At 38.9% G+C, this 12,896-nt stretch overlaps 1 protein-coding gene across 4 annotated transcripts in view; it reads left to right on the top strand.

The window, feature by feature from the left end:
• The window catches only part of mycbp2 (MYC binding protein 2), a 61,290-nt gene that overhangs the window by 2,736 nt on the left and 45,658 nt on the right, over positions 1–12,896 (top strand). For all 4 annotated transcript variants that reach the window (XM_056388867.1, XM_056388865.1, XM_056388868.1 and 1 more), the window contains exons 2-9: positions 974–1,049; positions 7,279–7,494; positions 9,261–9,414; positions 9,689–9,885; positions 11,068–11,310; positions 11,982–12,053; positions 12,352–12,448; positions 12,570–12,643. In XM_056388867.1, the coding sequence (XP_056244842.1) occupies positions 974–1,049; positions 7,279–7,494; positions 9,261–9,414; positions 9,689–9,885; positions 11,068–11,310; positions 11,982–12,053; positions 12,352–12,448; positions 12,570–12,643 (1,129 nt within the window). The remainder of the gene's footprint in view (positions 1–973; positions 1,050–7,278; positions 7,495–9,260; positions 9,415–9,688; positions 9,886–11,067; positions 11,311–11,981; positions 12,054–12,351; positions 12,449–12,569; positions 12,644–12,896) is intronic.

Raw genomic sequence — 12,896 nt, 5'->3', positions numbered from 1 at the left:
ATTAGTCGATCAGCTGCAAATTAATGCACAATAATTTTGATAATTTTTTTAATACAAAATGCCTAACATTTGCTGGCTGCAGCTTCTCTGTGTCATATATGATAGTAAATTTAATACCTTTGGATTTTGGACTGTTGATCGGCTAAACAAAACATTTGAAAATTTCATATTGGGCTATAGGAAATTCTAAACAGCAATTTCCACATTTTATAGACAACAATTACTTGAGAAAATAATTGGATGATGAATTGATTATAATAATTGTTAGTTTCAGATATAGTTTAACACATGGAACCTTTAGTGAAATGTTTTGTTAGCCATTTGAACCAACTACCAGTCAGCCTTATTACCCTGATGGATTTGTTGATATTTGTCTACTATTCAAAATATCAGATTGACATTTCTGTCTGTCTGATTAATTCAGATGGATTTTAGTTTGGTATTTTGATGAGAAAGAGTAACCCGTCTTGTCACTGTGTACTCAAAGGATTAAGCAATTTGAAGCTCATTTTCTATGGTGACAAGCTATCAGAAATCTATAGTGACAAGCAATCAGAAATCAAAACACACGGTTGCACTGTCAAGTAGTAAAAATACTGGTATAAATTTCTTTCCATATTCCATCCCTGACAGTACAAATACTCCACAGAACAGTGGTGAAACAAAGAACATCATTCAAGCATGCTGAGCAAAAAGTGTTCAGAAATGTTATATTAACTCCTTTAAAACAGCCCATCAACAGCAGATTGAAGTGGCATTTTTTTTTTATTTACCAGTGAGTCATAATCATTAAAGGCATTAGAATGGATTCAAGATTGCAACAGTTATTCTGAGAACATCATGACAGGCTTGACCATTATCTTATCACAAGCTTTTCATAATAAACCAAATACTGTGCCATGTGTTTGACTTTAACCGGTGCTTAAGAATACAGTATATTTTGCTATACTCAGTGATCACCTTATACTTTCAGGGGAAAGAAGGCTTTGAGTAAGAAGAAGCTGAAAAGGCGACAGAAAGTGAAGTCAAAAGTCAAATCAAGAACAAAGGTAAGAGATACTTTATTGTCTAAATAAATATCACACAATTCCACAATTCTTCTATGTAATGTCACGATTGCTGTATTTATATGTTTGTTAATAAATATCTTTCAAGGCCAGCGCTACACTGTGCAAGTGCAATGTCAAATCATAAATAGGTGCAATATTCAACATCCATAGTACTACTCAAACTATTTCATATACATAATTAAATGTGTACATGTGGAGTTTTGCTTTTAAAAAACATTAATACAAACATGACTGACAGTTTTAATTTGCAACTGTCAGAGACTTGGTATGCACTGGTTAGTCCTCACAGCTGGTCTGACTTTACTGAATAAATTTAGCAGATTGGAATAGGATTAAAGATGAGGTTAGATTATCTGTAATCTTGAAGGTGTTTGGCAGAATCGTTATTTTCATTGGTGCGTTTGGTCAGGTGCCAGGAAGCTCATCCACACATGAAGCCGGAGAGGTGGATAGACAGAATGTGAGACACATGGGAGTGGCTCTGGCTTGTGCACGATGGCCTGTTGCCGAGCGACCTAATGTGTTCCACATCTCCACGGCAACAGTTGCTGGCCTCCATCTCCTCCATCCAAAGAAGGAACGTAGTCTGTATCAGAGGATGTGGTTGTGTTTTTGCCTCTGCTGTATACTTTGCACAGACAGCGTAGGTTAACTAGTCGATCCCAAATTGTGTCAACAAACATAATCCACTCAGATTATATTGATTTATCTCTTTGCTGTTTTTCTCAGAGATTGAGGGAGCAGCCTGCTCTTTGGTTGGTCTGTAATATCGTTAGTCAGTGTTTGAATTTAACTTTATTAGACATTTTTTTTCCAGCAGCTTGCAGGCAGTGGGGAGAGTGATGAATGTGATAGTCTTAGAGAAGGACAGAGGCTGCACTACTTTGTCGGCTTTTACCTCAAAACTATTCCTGTCAGGCAATTCAACGTACAGTGGGATAGTCTGTTAAGTTCTCTTCAGGTCGACTTGTTCAGTGAGTTGATGTCGTGGAACATTATCAGATATTATTTTGTAGAGACAGAGAACTGAGTGGTAGGCAAGGCCGGTTGGCTGGCTGGCAGGCAGGCAGGCAGGCAGGCATAAAACCGTGGGTAGTTACACGAGCAGTCATGCTGTATGTGTTGTCCTCACTCTTGCTCTGTCACGCCTCTCACTCCGGCATAGTCAGACAAGAGTGTGATTTCAAAGGGCCTCTTCTCCCCCTTTTGTCTGCTTCTGTGCTTATAAACACGTGAAAGTGGAGTCAGAACAAAAGACAGAGCATAAACACTCATCATCCTAATGAAGAGTGTGAGGTAACGTCTTCTGTTCAGGCAGATGAGTGATTTGCCTTTTTCAACAACTATAATTCTAATAATAAATGGTACAAAAGGATACATTCAGTAAATTAATTATCAAAAATCTACATAGTTCCCTTATAATCTACATAATATCTATAAAATATACTTATACCTTTGCCAGTTTTTTTCAAAACCAATCTGACATACTTCATTAAATAGGCTGGTAGATACTAAGTACCTACTTTATTAAATAAGCCATCCATGTTGTTGTCAGCCTAGCATGAAAGCATGAAACCAGGATTCTGCGCCTTTCTTTGAATTCTGGCAAGTCTGAATCCACAGTATCTGCTACAAATTACACTCTCTACATCTGTTCTGTATCAGCATGACACATCTGAGAGTAAATTTAATATCAACAAGCTTACTTTTCTTTTCATTGTATCAGAATATTCATATTGTAGCATCTGCAAAACATAATTTTTTTTAGAGCTTTATGATTTCTGTTCCAATAAAAGTAGTGCTTGGGACGGATAGGCAGCTAAAACCAGTTAGAAAAAGACTGTGGTCATGATTAAAAGATAGAAATGTGTAATCTGACAGCTAGTATGTGAAGAGATTCAAGCATGGCAGGCTGGTGTTAAAGGGAAGTACTAATGTGCTCATCCACCTACGTGACCTTCATGTCCTTACTTTTTACTGTTCTGTAAAAATGTCACACTACTTCCTTCATTCAAACTGAATATTGCCATTAATTGATCATGCAGAATAGCTGCATATAAATGTAATTTGTTGAAGGCTGAATGGGGTAGGACCTGTAGTGCACAAAAATCTGTGTCTGGATGAATTAGATATGACAGAGAACGATGATGATAATGTGTGTCGTGATAGTAAAATGGCAAAACAAACAGGTCAGCCAAGTAAAATCAAATTGCACTATATCTAACCTTTTTAAATAGATGATAAATTAGACAGACTATTTAATACTACTGGTATCTAAATTGTTTGACATTTGTATGCTTTATGTCTAGTAGTCCCAGTTTGTGCCTTTCATGCATTAAATTTGTACATGAATTACATAGCTAAGCCTCCATTTCTCTGAAAGATAAAGCCACATCACCACTTTTTTTTAGCTTTCAGAGAAATGATGCTAAATTGTGTGACTTGAATGTATGGGGATATATGGAGACCAGAGGTAAAACACTGACAAACTGGATTTTGTAGCCAAATGTTGGGACTATGTGAAGACAGTGATTTTTGGTTGTCTATTAAGGATTGTCCTATTCTCCTGGTGATAAAAGATTTACTCATTTGAATTGGTGTTGTAAAGTAACAATAATTCCACTTGAGCCTCTGCGTTGGAAAACCCTTTTTTTTTCATCCTTTCTTATTTATCTGTAAAGCCAGCAAGCTGAAAGGTGTAGATGTCTTAAGTGCGGTCAGGAGCTTCATACCAGCCTTTTCCAAAGCTTTTAAGATGGCCATTAAATCATCAGTGAAGTGCAGACAGAAACACAAAAGAAACCATCAGACGAGCAGCTTGTTGTAGGTTGGTGCTCTTACAAAGTGAAAGGAAAACCACTAAACATCAGCAGATCTCTGGGCTTTGCATACTTGGATTTCCCTTTGCTTATGTACATCATCACATATCTCAAAGGTGTCACTTTTAATCAGAAGTGTCTGGTGTTTTTTTCCAGTTTTAAATGGGAAACTATCAGCTCCAGTGAAATCTGTCAAATGTAATTTAAACTTTCATTGAGAAGACCACGTTTCAGCCGCCTCATGCTCTGCCTACAAGATATAACCTCAGATATGGATCAGATGCAGTGTAACATTTCTGAAATTGGTGATCGTGTTAAAAAGTTAGTCCGCCCAAATTATAAACATCTATCATACACAAACTTAAGGTAAGACAAGACGATTAACCGGTGATTCCGACTTTAGCTACTTTTGACTCATCCTTTTTGATCTACCTCCCACAATTACTTTACCTTTATGGAAGTACAATACTAAATTATATTACACCTTTTTAAAGCAGAAACACCATAAAATGAGTGAACAAGCATACTGTAAATTCTAAATTATGTGAAGCACCTTAAACCCGGCTCAGCCAATGTCATCCATTTGCAGTGCAGCAGCACAAACAGATTCTGAACCTGTAGTTGCATTTCCTGTGTCATTTATTAGCAAATAAAGTAATATACATCATGACTACATATGTATCTGTTTATGGATCTATTTAGAAAACTGGATACTTTGTTCCAAGATGACGCCCCATCTGCTGGCATCCTGCACACATGAATGGCATGAAATAATTTACTGATACGGCTCTGCTGAACAAATTTTATTGGACTGATTGTATGAAACTCTTGACAATAAAGAGTCATTTCTGTGTAATGTAATTGTCAGTATTTTAAAGCATTTGTAATCTAAACTAACATGTATACAGGAGACCAATCAAATGTTTCAAAATAGGTGATAATGTGATTTCAGAATTTAACAATAGTACCCCCTTATAATATGTAACAGAGACTATTTTTATTATAATAATACCACATTTGTCCTGATAAATATCAGATGGGGAATATTGTATTTCTCCTATTTTTATAAACTTAATACTTTTTACTGCTTCCAAACAATAGAGACAACTAAAACATTGCATGATTAAAAATATTAAACTGTATGATATGAAAAATCTAACACACAGAATCTCACACAGAAAGGTAGGGACCCTCCTGCTACATGTGGTCTGAAAATGCTGAGCCTCCTATCTCAGTACTTTGGTCCTTACACCATCCTTCCTTTTGTTCTGCGGTTATCTCCCAGGAAAACAGTTTTTCCTTCACGTGCTGCATGGCTTTATGTAGCATTTCCATGTTTAAAATTTAAATGCTCTTTCCAGGCATCAGGCTCCTTTGTGAGTGCTGTACAGTCACTCGGTCACAAATGCTACATTAGCAGCAAGGCAGGAGAGCAGTAGACTGTACATTTAGACGAGAGGGGAGCTAATATCCTCCCCAGTGGTTTGAGCTGCGAATGAATGACCCCTCTCCCCAAATAGATGACATCAAACCCTGAGATTGTGATGGCAAAAGCACCGCACTGCAAGAGAGGCACAATCGATCAATATTATTCTCTGGAGGTTCCCTCGGGACTGTAGTTAAAAAGGCCGTGCTTGGTGGGATAGGGAAACCTTATCAATTAGTTAGTTTATCAAGTTTCTCTGTGGATTGTAGTTTGTGTAATCATAATGATTATTTGGATGTAAACGCTTAAGCTTTTCTGTAATGGTTTTATTGTCAGTTTTGCCTTATCCAACTCATTTATATCAATGAGAGTTGACTCAATATTACAAACGTCTCTTAGTGTAACGCTGTTCAACAGCACCACAAACTGCAGACTCCAAAATGACCATAAAGTTGCACCAGCACCTCTCCTAAAACAGCTTCAACAAAAAGTAGAGCTGGGTTCAATTCTTAGACAGAGTTTTGAAAATGTTTGTCCATGTTTGATTTTTGCCCAATATTAGTATTTGAGATCAAAACAATATTAATATGTATTTGGTATATGGCTGATATTAATGTTTTTTAACATAATCACTGAACATAAAAAAATAGATTACAATGATGTCTTACATTTAGTGATTGACAACTTTTGACGGAGAAAGGCTGTTTTACTTGCGAAATTTTAACTTGTCAGAGCCCTTTGGAGAACTATGTAATGGTGACATTGTTTCTGTGTTACTGGAAATACATCTTAGCATATATCTGTACTGCAATTTCCCACTACTTAATGGCCAGCATTTACACCAATATCTGTCATAATATATTTTTATTCATATAGCTTAAAATCACGTATTTGTCTCTTTTCTTTGCAACCCACAAAACATACTGTACACTTTATCCGTAGATCCTCAATTCAGAAAGGAAAAAATTCAAGCGAAGGGAGAAACTACAGGAGAGCGAAACATTGGCCAAAAAACATTTGATTTCTCTTGATTTTAACTTGAACACTTTGAATATATAAACTTTATATTTTGTGGTTATATAATATGTTGGGTAAGACATTTTGTAACAGGGAAAGCTGTTGATCTTGAAATGGGTAAACAGTTGCCAAGCCCAGTGTGTACAAAAGTGAGTGTCGTTAGGAGTGAATCCGAAGCAAAATGAGAAGTTATTTAATTCTGCATTTTGTGTCACTGACTAGACATGAGGACAATGACATAACAGACTGTATAAAGACTCGCTGTGTTCAGCTTATTGTATTGTTAAATCATTTAGTTTCAAGGCAAATAGCAAACAGCTAAATTTGGGAACCTGTACGTCAGGAGTTCTCAGATCGTAAAGCCGGTTGAGAAAGTACCCGACTTATTGTGGTCAGTGGGCATGTGCTTTGGTCAGGGATATCAACAGAGGAACTTAACTAACTGCATGACTTATGAACAGTCAAGAGACACAAACCAAAATGAATAAATTATCATAGATAAGGCAGTGGTAACCTGACTTGGAAACAGACAGGAACTAAAATGTGTCACTTTCAGTTTTGTATCAGACCAAAAGTAGCTGCTCTCATGAGAAGTTCCAAAAAGCTGGCAGAAAATGACTCCCCATTAGAGATATCACAAACTACAGAACTATGGTTTCAGTCACTTTTGTCTTTGTTGTTTTGTTTCATATCCTTTATAGCTGTGTCTTGAAGTTGATGTTAAAAATAGTGTGTCAATAAAATGACAATAAGGCTTACAAAAAGGTGTCTCTTTTCATGAACCAACCTTCGCTTTGAAATTATGCCTACTCACATTAGTGTTTATGAATGAGTATGTGGTGTGCAAAACTGCTTATCGATGCACCAAATCATATTATACATGTGGTTACCAAGAAAATGTTTTGCTGACCTTCCTGACCACCTCCACTCTTGTTTCTTTCCACAGGCTGAGAGTCTAGATGGAGCCCTCTGCGTGCCGGACATCAAGCTGCACAGCAACCCATCTGCGTTCAATGTCTACTGCAATGTGCGGCACTGTGTGCTGGACTGGCAGCAGAGAGAGGCCTCCCTGGCGCTGGCCTCCAGGAGCTCGGTGCAGAGTGGCGACTCAGACAGCGAGGAAGAGGAAGAGTACCGCGAGCCAGCCGTCAAGCTGCCAAAGGTATAGGCAGGGGGGTTGCATTGGCTGCTTACGTGGTAGTAGCAGCGCTTGGTATCAAGGCGAGAGCCAGGCTGTGCTCTTTATCTTAGGGACGCACTGATCCTTTATCTCCCAGGGCTTGTATTTAGGACTCATCATTTTTATTGTTGTGATAATTCACTCGTAACCAGAGGTTTGAAATCCCCATCCTGTGAGGATTGCGGCCTCCCCTGCTCTGTTTCCTCAGCTCCCTCTTCTACTCTGTGCACCTGCTGGTTTATCTCTCTTACTCCATGTCAGGGCCGATATTTTCTAATTCAATATTCAGATAAAATTTAATTAAAATGCACTTTCACACAGACCTATTGCATGGCTTATTATTTATATCAGTAAACTCAGCTATTGATATTTTCTTTGATTACTTAAAATACAGGAAACTAGCAAGCCACGATGAACAGGAAAATTACAACACAAAAGCAGATGAGAAGCAAGGCATCGTATAATATTGTCTGGCTCAACACTATAAATTTCTAAATTAAGGGATAAAGTTAACATTGTTTGCTGACTTTGTGAAAGGCTATGGCCTTATAGTACCACAATAACAAATCTAGTAGTGGTTAGCATGACATCTAAGTGAGGCAGCAGGGGTGACATAAGTGAACTGAACATCAGTTTTACAAATAAGGATTAGGCTGCAGAGATGCCTTCAACTTACATGAATTATGCCCCTCTTTTCTTTGTCTGTCGTGCACTCTGTTGCTGCTTTAAAGGGCTCAAAACAGGACAAACCTTCCTACAGTATGACAGCACAGCTTTTGAACAGTGTTTGTGGTGTACATGTCTGTTTGGAATATTGTATGTTGATTGAGGCTGATCAACTTGTGATGTGTGCCTGCTGCACATATTGGTTATCAGGTGAATACTGAGATGTCACAGATGGTTAGGGGTTAAGGCTCTATCCATTTTATCCTCTTTCAGGCAAATTAAAATTGCTAATGATAATTTTGGGGGATTTAGTTTTAATTCCAGTTTAATAACAATGTCTAACAAGCCATATGTTGAGGATCTTGTGTGTGTTTCAAAAGGGTAGCAAGCACTAACAGAGTGCCTGTAAGTGTCATTTGGTCTGTTACATAATTTAAATCTAATGCGTTTAAAGATGTAGCATAACCTGTCTGTTAACCTACTATATGTTTGAATATCTTGTACTTGTCTTGCTATATCCTTTCTAGTTGGGATGATCTTATCTGTGTTTATCTGTTCCATTGTACTTTTTAGAAAATGAGGTATACACTGAAGCTAAGCTTTCTTCTGATAGTTCTTCCCTGAGATAGGTGGGAACATTGGATCATTATTTGAGAGGGAGAGAGAGGGAGAGGAAGAGAGAGAGAGAGAGAAAGAGAGAGAGACTTTTCTAGGCCAAAGTCCTTCGCCTGCCTCCCCTCTCCAAACACTTAAGTGGGTCTGTCATTATACACAATGTTAACAGTGTATGTTGAAGTCAGTGGTAGTAACTGTACTGTGGGCCCCTGGATATATGCATGTTGTTTTTTTACTGTAGGATGACCATTCACCATGCTATTAAAAGAAAACATCCACTCCAAGCTTCTGTTTATCAGTTCTGTTTTGTTACAGCACTTCCATGCATCCACATCTATGCACAGTGTCAGCATGTTTCACCTTCATTTGCTGCATAAACTGTAATCACAGCTAGTCTAGCTGGCTGTGGAATTCCAGCATGGTGTTTATTAGCTCATAGAAATGTGTTTCTTTCTGTGTGTCCGCAGATCATTGGCATTGGCCTGTGTGGGGTATTTGAGCTGATAAAAGAGACTAGGTTCTCTCACCCTTCACTGTGCCTGCGCAGCCTGCAAGCCTTGTTGGACATGCTGCAGGGACAACAGCCTGAGGGTTTCCAGACTGAGCCCCCGGATGTGCTAGGTGAGGCTGAAAAAGGTTTTATTAGGTGTATTTGTACAATTTAATGTAATCCAGTGCAATAGCCCTGTAACAAATCTTGTTTGTGAAGCTTAAAAGTTAAATTCACCAAGTCAGACATATGGTGATGCGACTTCATGACCATTTTTGAGGCCATAGTTAGTCGCAGTGTCTTATTGGCCCACGTTATAGTTAAAATTCAGCATGATTGACATACACATTTTTCTTTTTTCACAAATGTCTAACCTCCCTCTCCATCCCTCGTATGCTTCCTCAGAGTCTCTTTTCCAGTTGTTGTTGGAGACCACAGTCCGGAGCACAGGGCCCAATGACCCGACAGGACAGGCCATCACTGCCTTGTCCTGCGCCTGCCTCTTCAGTCTGGTGGTGGCCTGGGGCGACACTGGCAAAATCCTGCAGGCCGTGTCTGCCATCCTCACCAACAATGGCAGCCATGCCTGTCAGACGATACAGGTATTTAACCAATTTAAATCAATTACACTGCAATTGGCAATTTGCCTGCATATTTGTATTCGTTCTTGTGATGCTAGGCCTTGCTGGCACAAGTTACTATGGATAATCAGATGTCATCATCTCATTTTTGTACTGATCACCTATTCAGATCACTATCTTACACTGAACAAACATCTTTATCTTGGAACAGGCATTCCAGCTGATCCGGTTGTTTTCAGTGAAGCAAAAGTTGGAATTACATTGGTCTTACATATCAATTGAATTTGAATTGTTATGTTTTCTAAACCACCTCCATAAGGAAATGTGGACCTTTCTATTATCCATTCATGTTTTTCCTTCAGATTAGTCAAAATGCTTTAGATCACCATAGTGCCTTTTGGGTGGATAAAGTAACCTCTGGCTCCTCCAGGCATTTCATTTGAGCAGAGAGACTCAGAGCAGTGTCTGGACAGCACAAATTAAGTTTCTGAAAATGTCAAGCCGCTCAGATTCTCCTGTTTGATTATGTTACCCTGCCTACATTCTTCCGCCAATTAGCTGGTCTTCTGTTTGCTTGGTTCTCCAGTTTGTCCTCTCTCTCCTCCCTCTCCTCTCTTTGTTTATTACTCTTTGCCTCTGCTTCATATCAAAACTGCTGCTGCAAAATGTTGGGAGAAACTTGAACCATAACTACTTAATTTAATTATGTTTGTGGGCTTTGTGACCATAAAATGTTTCACCTGTACCTGCATCAAATTCCTACACATGACCAGGGTGGTACAGGGACTTTTTTCACACATTTCATCCCCCACAGACAGAGACCTGTGTGCTCTTTTTCCTAGTTCGTCATCTTTTAGGCATTGACTGGACTGTGAGTCATCATAATGGCAGGCAGACTAGAGGGGGAAGTGTGGGCTTGCGTGTTGTACACAGTCTGTGTTTGTGTTTATTTGCATGTGTGTGAATGGTGAGATCAGTGGTGTGTGTAATAGCTGCCATGGAAATGATGGGAATGTGTGTGAAAATGTATTCAGGCAGAATGAGAAGAGGGCAAAATGCGCAGGTAACCACAGCCCCAGTCACTAATAAAACTATTTAATTCAATCAGCAATAGAGAATTTAATTCACAATTACACCCCATTACATCACATTAGAGGTGTGTGGTTTTTTCAGCAGCCTCTCTGTCTTCTTAAATCTCACCAGGTGCCCACCATACTGAACGCACTACAGAGGAGTGTACAGGCTGTCCTGGTGGGAAAGATTCAAATTCAGGATTGGTTTGGGAACGGCATTAAACGCGCTGCCCTGATGAACAAGTGGATCCTGAAAGAGGTGGTGATTGACGAGGACGAGCGCTGTCTTCTGCAGACTGATGGCTCCTTCCTGTACTTGCTCTGCAAGGATGGGCTCTACAAAGTGGGCTCTGGATACAGTGGCACTGTCAGGGTATGTAACACTTACAGCTGCATGTCGGCACTGTCCAGTGATAGCACATACAGTATATCCCAATTTGGTGATTTTTCAGATAAAGTGAAGGATTAAGTGTTCCTTTCGTGGGTTGAGAAGATTCTTTTAATTCTTAGGAAAAATAAACCATGAAAAACCCATTAGATTATCTGAAGAATGCAGAGTCACAAAGCTTAAAACAAGGCTGTTTTTCTTAAGTTATAGTTGACGTTTTGGAGATGCATGGTTTTCACAGTTGTCTGATATGTGCAAGAAAGAGGTGCATGTCTAGCAGTATCTCTCTATATGAGACATTATGTTAAAGATGGAATTGACTTTATTTTATACATGATCATGTGATGAAATTAAGTTTAAACATGAAGGCACCATACAGTATACAGTATAAGCCTATTTGAGATTTAGGTGAACTAAGCATTCCGTAATTGTATATAAATAGGAGCTAATTATTATTTTTATGTGAATGTGAGTAGTAGAGAACTGTGACACTAGAGAGCCACAATGCTACTTTAAAACAGGAAGCTCTCCTGCTTTAAAGAGGTTGATGACTTTGATGGGTCTTAAATAAAACACCAATGTTTCATCTGCCAACATTAAATGAAGGCTTGTCAGTGTTTGTGATTGTCTGCTCATGTGTCATCAATGCCCCACAGGGCCACGTGTACAACTCCACATCTCGAATCAGGAATCGAAAGGAGAAGAGATCATGGCTGGGCTTTGCTCAGGTAGGTAGTGGAGCTTTGATCAAGATGCTCCTCACGTTTGATCACATTTAGACTTTGAGTTGATCTCCATGTGAATTAAGTGATTTTGGTTGAAGTCGACCCAAAAGTCTGTAAACTTTGTTTTTAAAACTTCTGATGTGTTGTCCTTAAAGAGTGTGACGTCGATGAAAGTATAAATTAAATTAAAATTGCTGAAGAACACAGTCATCTTTATCCGTCCAAGTTTGCTGTAGGGCTTATATTAGGGAAAGCCCTTTCTGATTGCAGATTAGCAGTGATGTTTGTGTTGTATCTTCAGGGGTACTTGTTGTATCGAGACACAAGTAACCACAGTATGTCGGCCATCAAGATCAACCCTGAGACTCTGGAGCATGAGGGGACTGTCACCATGCCAGGTGCTGATAAAACACTTTAAAAAACAAAAAAACAAAACAAAAAAAAAACACCTCATGGGGGTTAAGTCGTCAAAACTGCAACTAACAAAATTGTCAAAATATATTCACTGTCACTTTGCAGGCCAACACTCAGATGGACAGAACATCATCTTCACAGATGGAGAGTACATCAACCAGATCGCAGCCTGCAAAGATGTAAGTTTAATGTTCTGGCTAAAGTTTAAACATTTAAGTGTGAAATTTTAAATTGAATCAGTTTCAGTGAGGTGAGTCCTCAGTGTGCTCAGGAGTTCCCCCAAATGTGGAACAGAAACCACAAAACACCTGAGCTGTACTGCCCATGTCCCCTGGAAACACGGTTGGAGGGAGCTGACTGTATTATGCACTTACTGTATGTGCTTGCGTAGTGTTTTAAGATTATAGTGCTGTTAAATTCCCTGCTGCAGTC

The sequence above is a fragment of the Seriola aureovittata genome, chromosome 11 (genome assembly GCF_021018895.1).
Source record: "Seriola aureovittata isolate HTS-2021-v1 ecotype China chromosome 11, ASM2101889v1, whole genome shotgun sequence".
Classification (NCBI taxonomy): domain Eukaryota; kingdom Metazoa; phylum Chordata; class Actinopteri; order Carangiformes; family Carangidae; genus Seriola; species Seriola aureovittata.
This window is presented reverse-complemented; position numbering and strand designations above follow the sequence as displayed.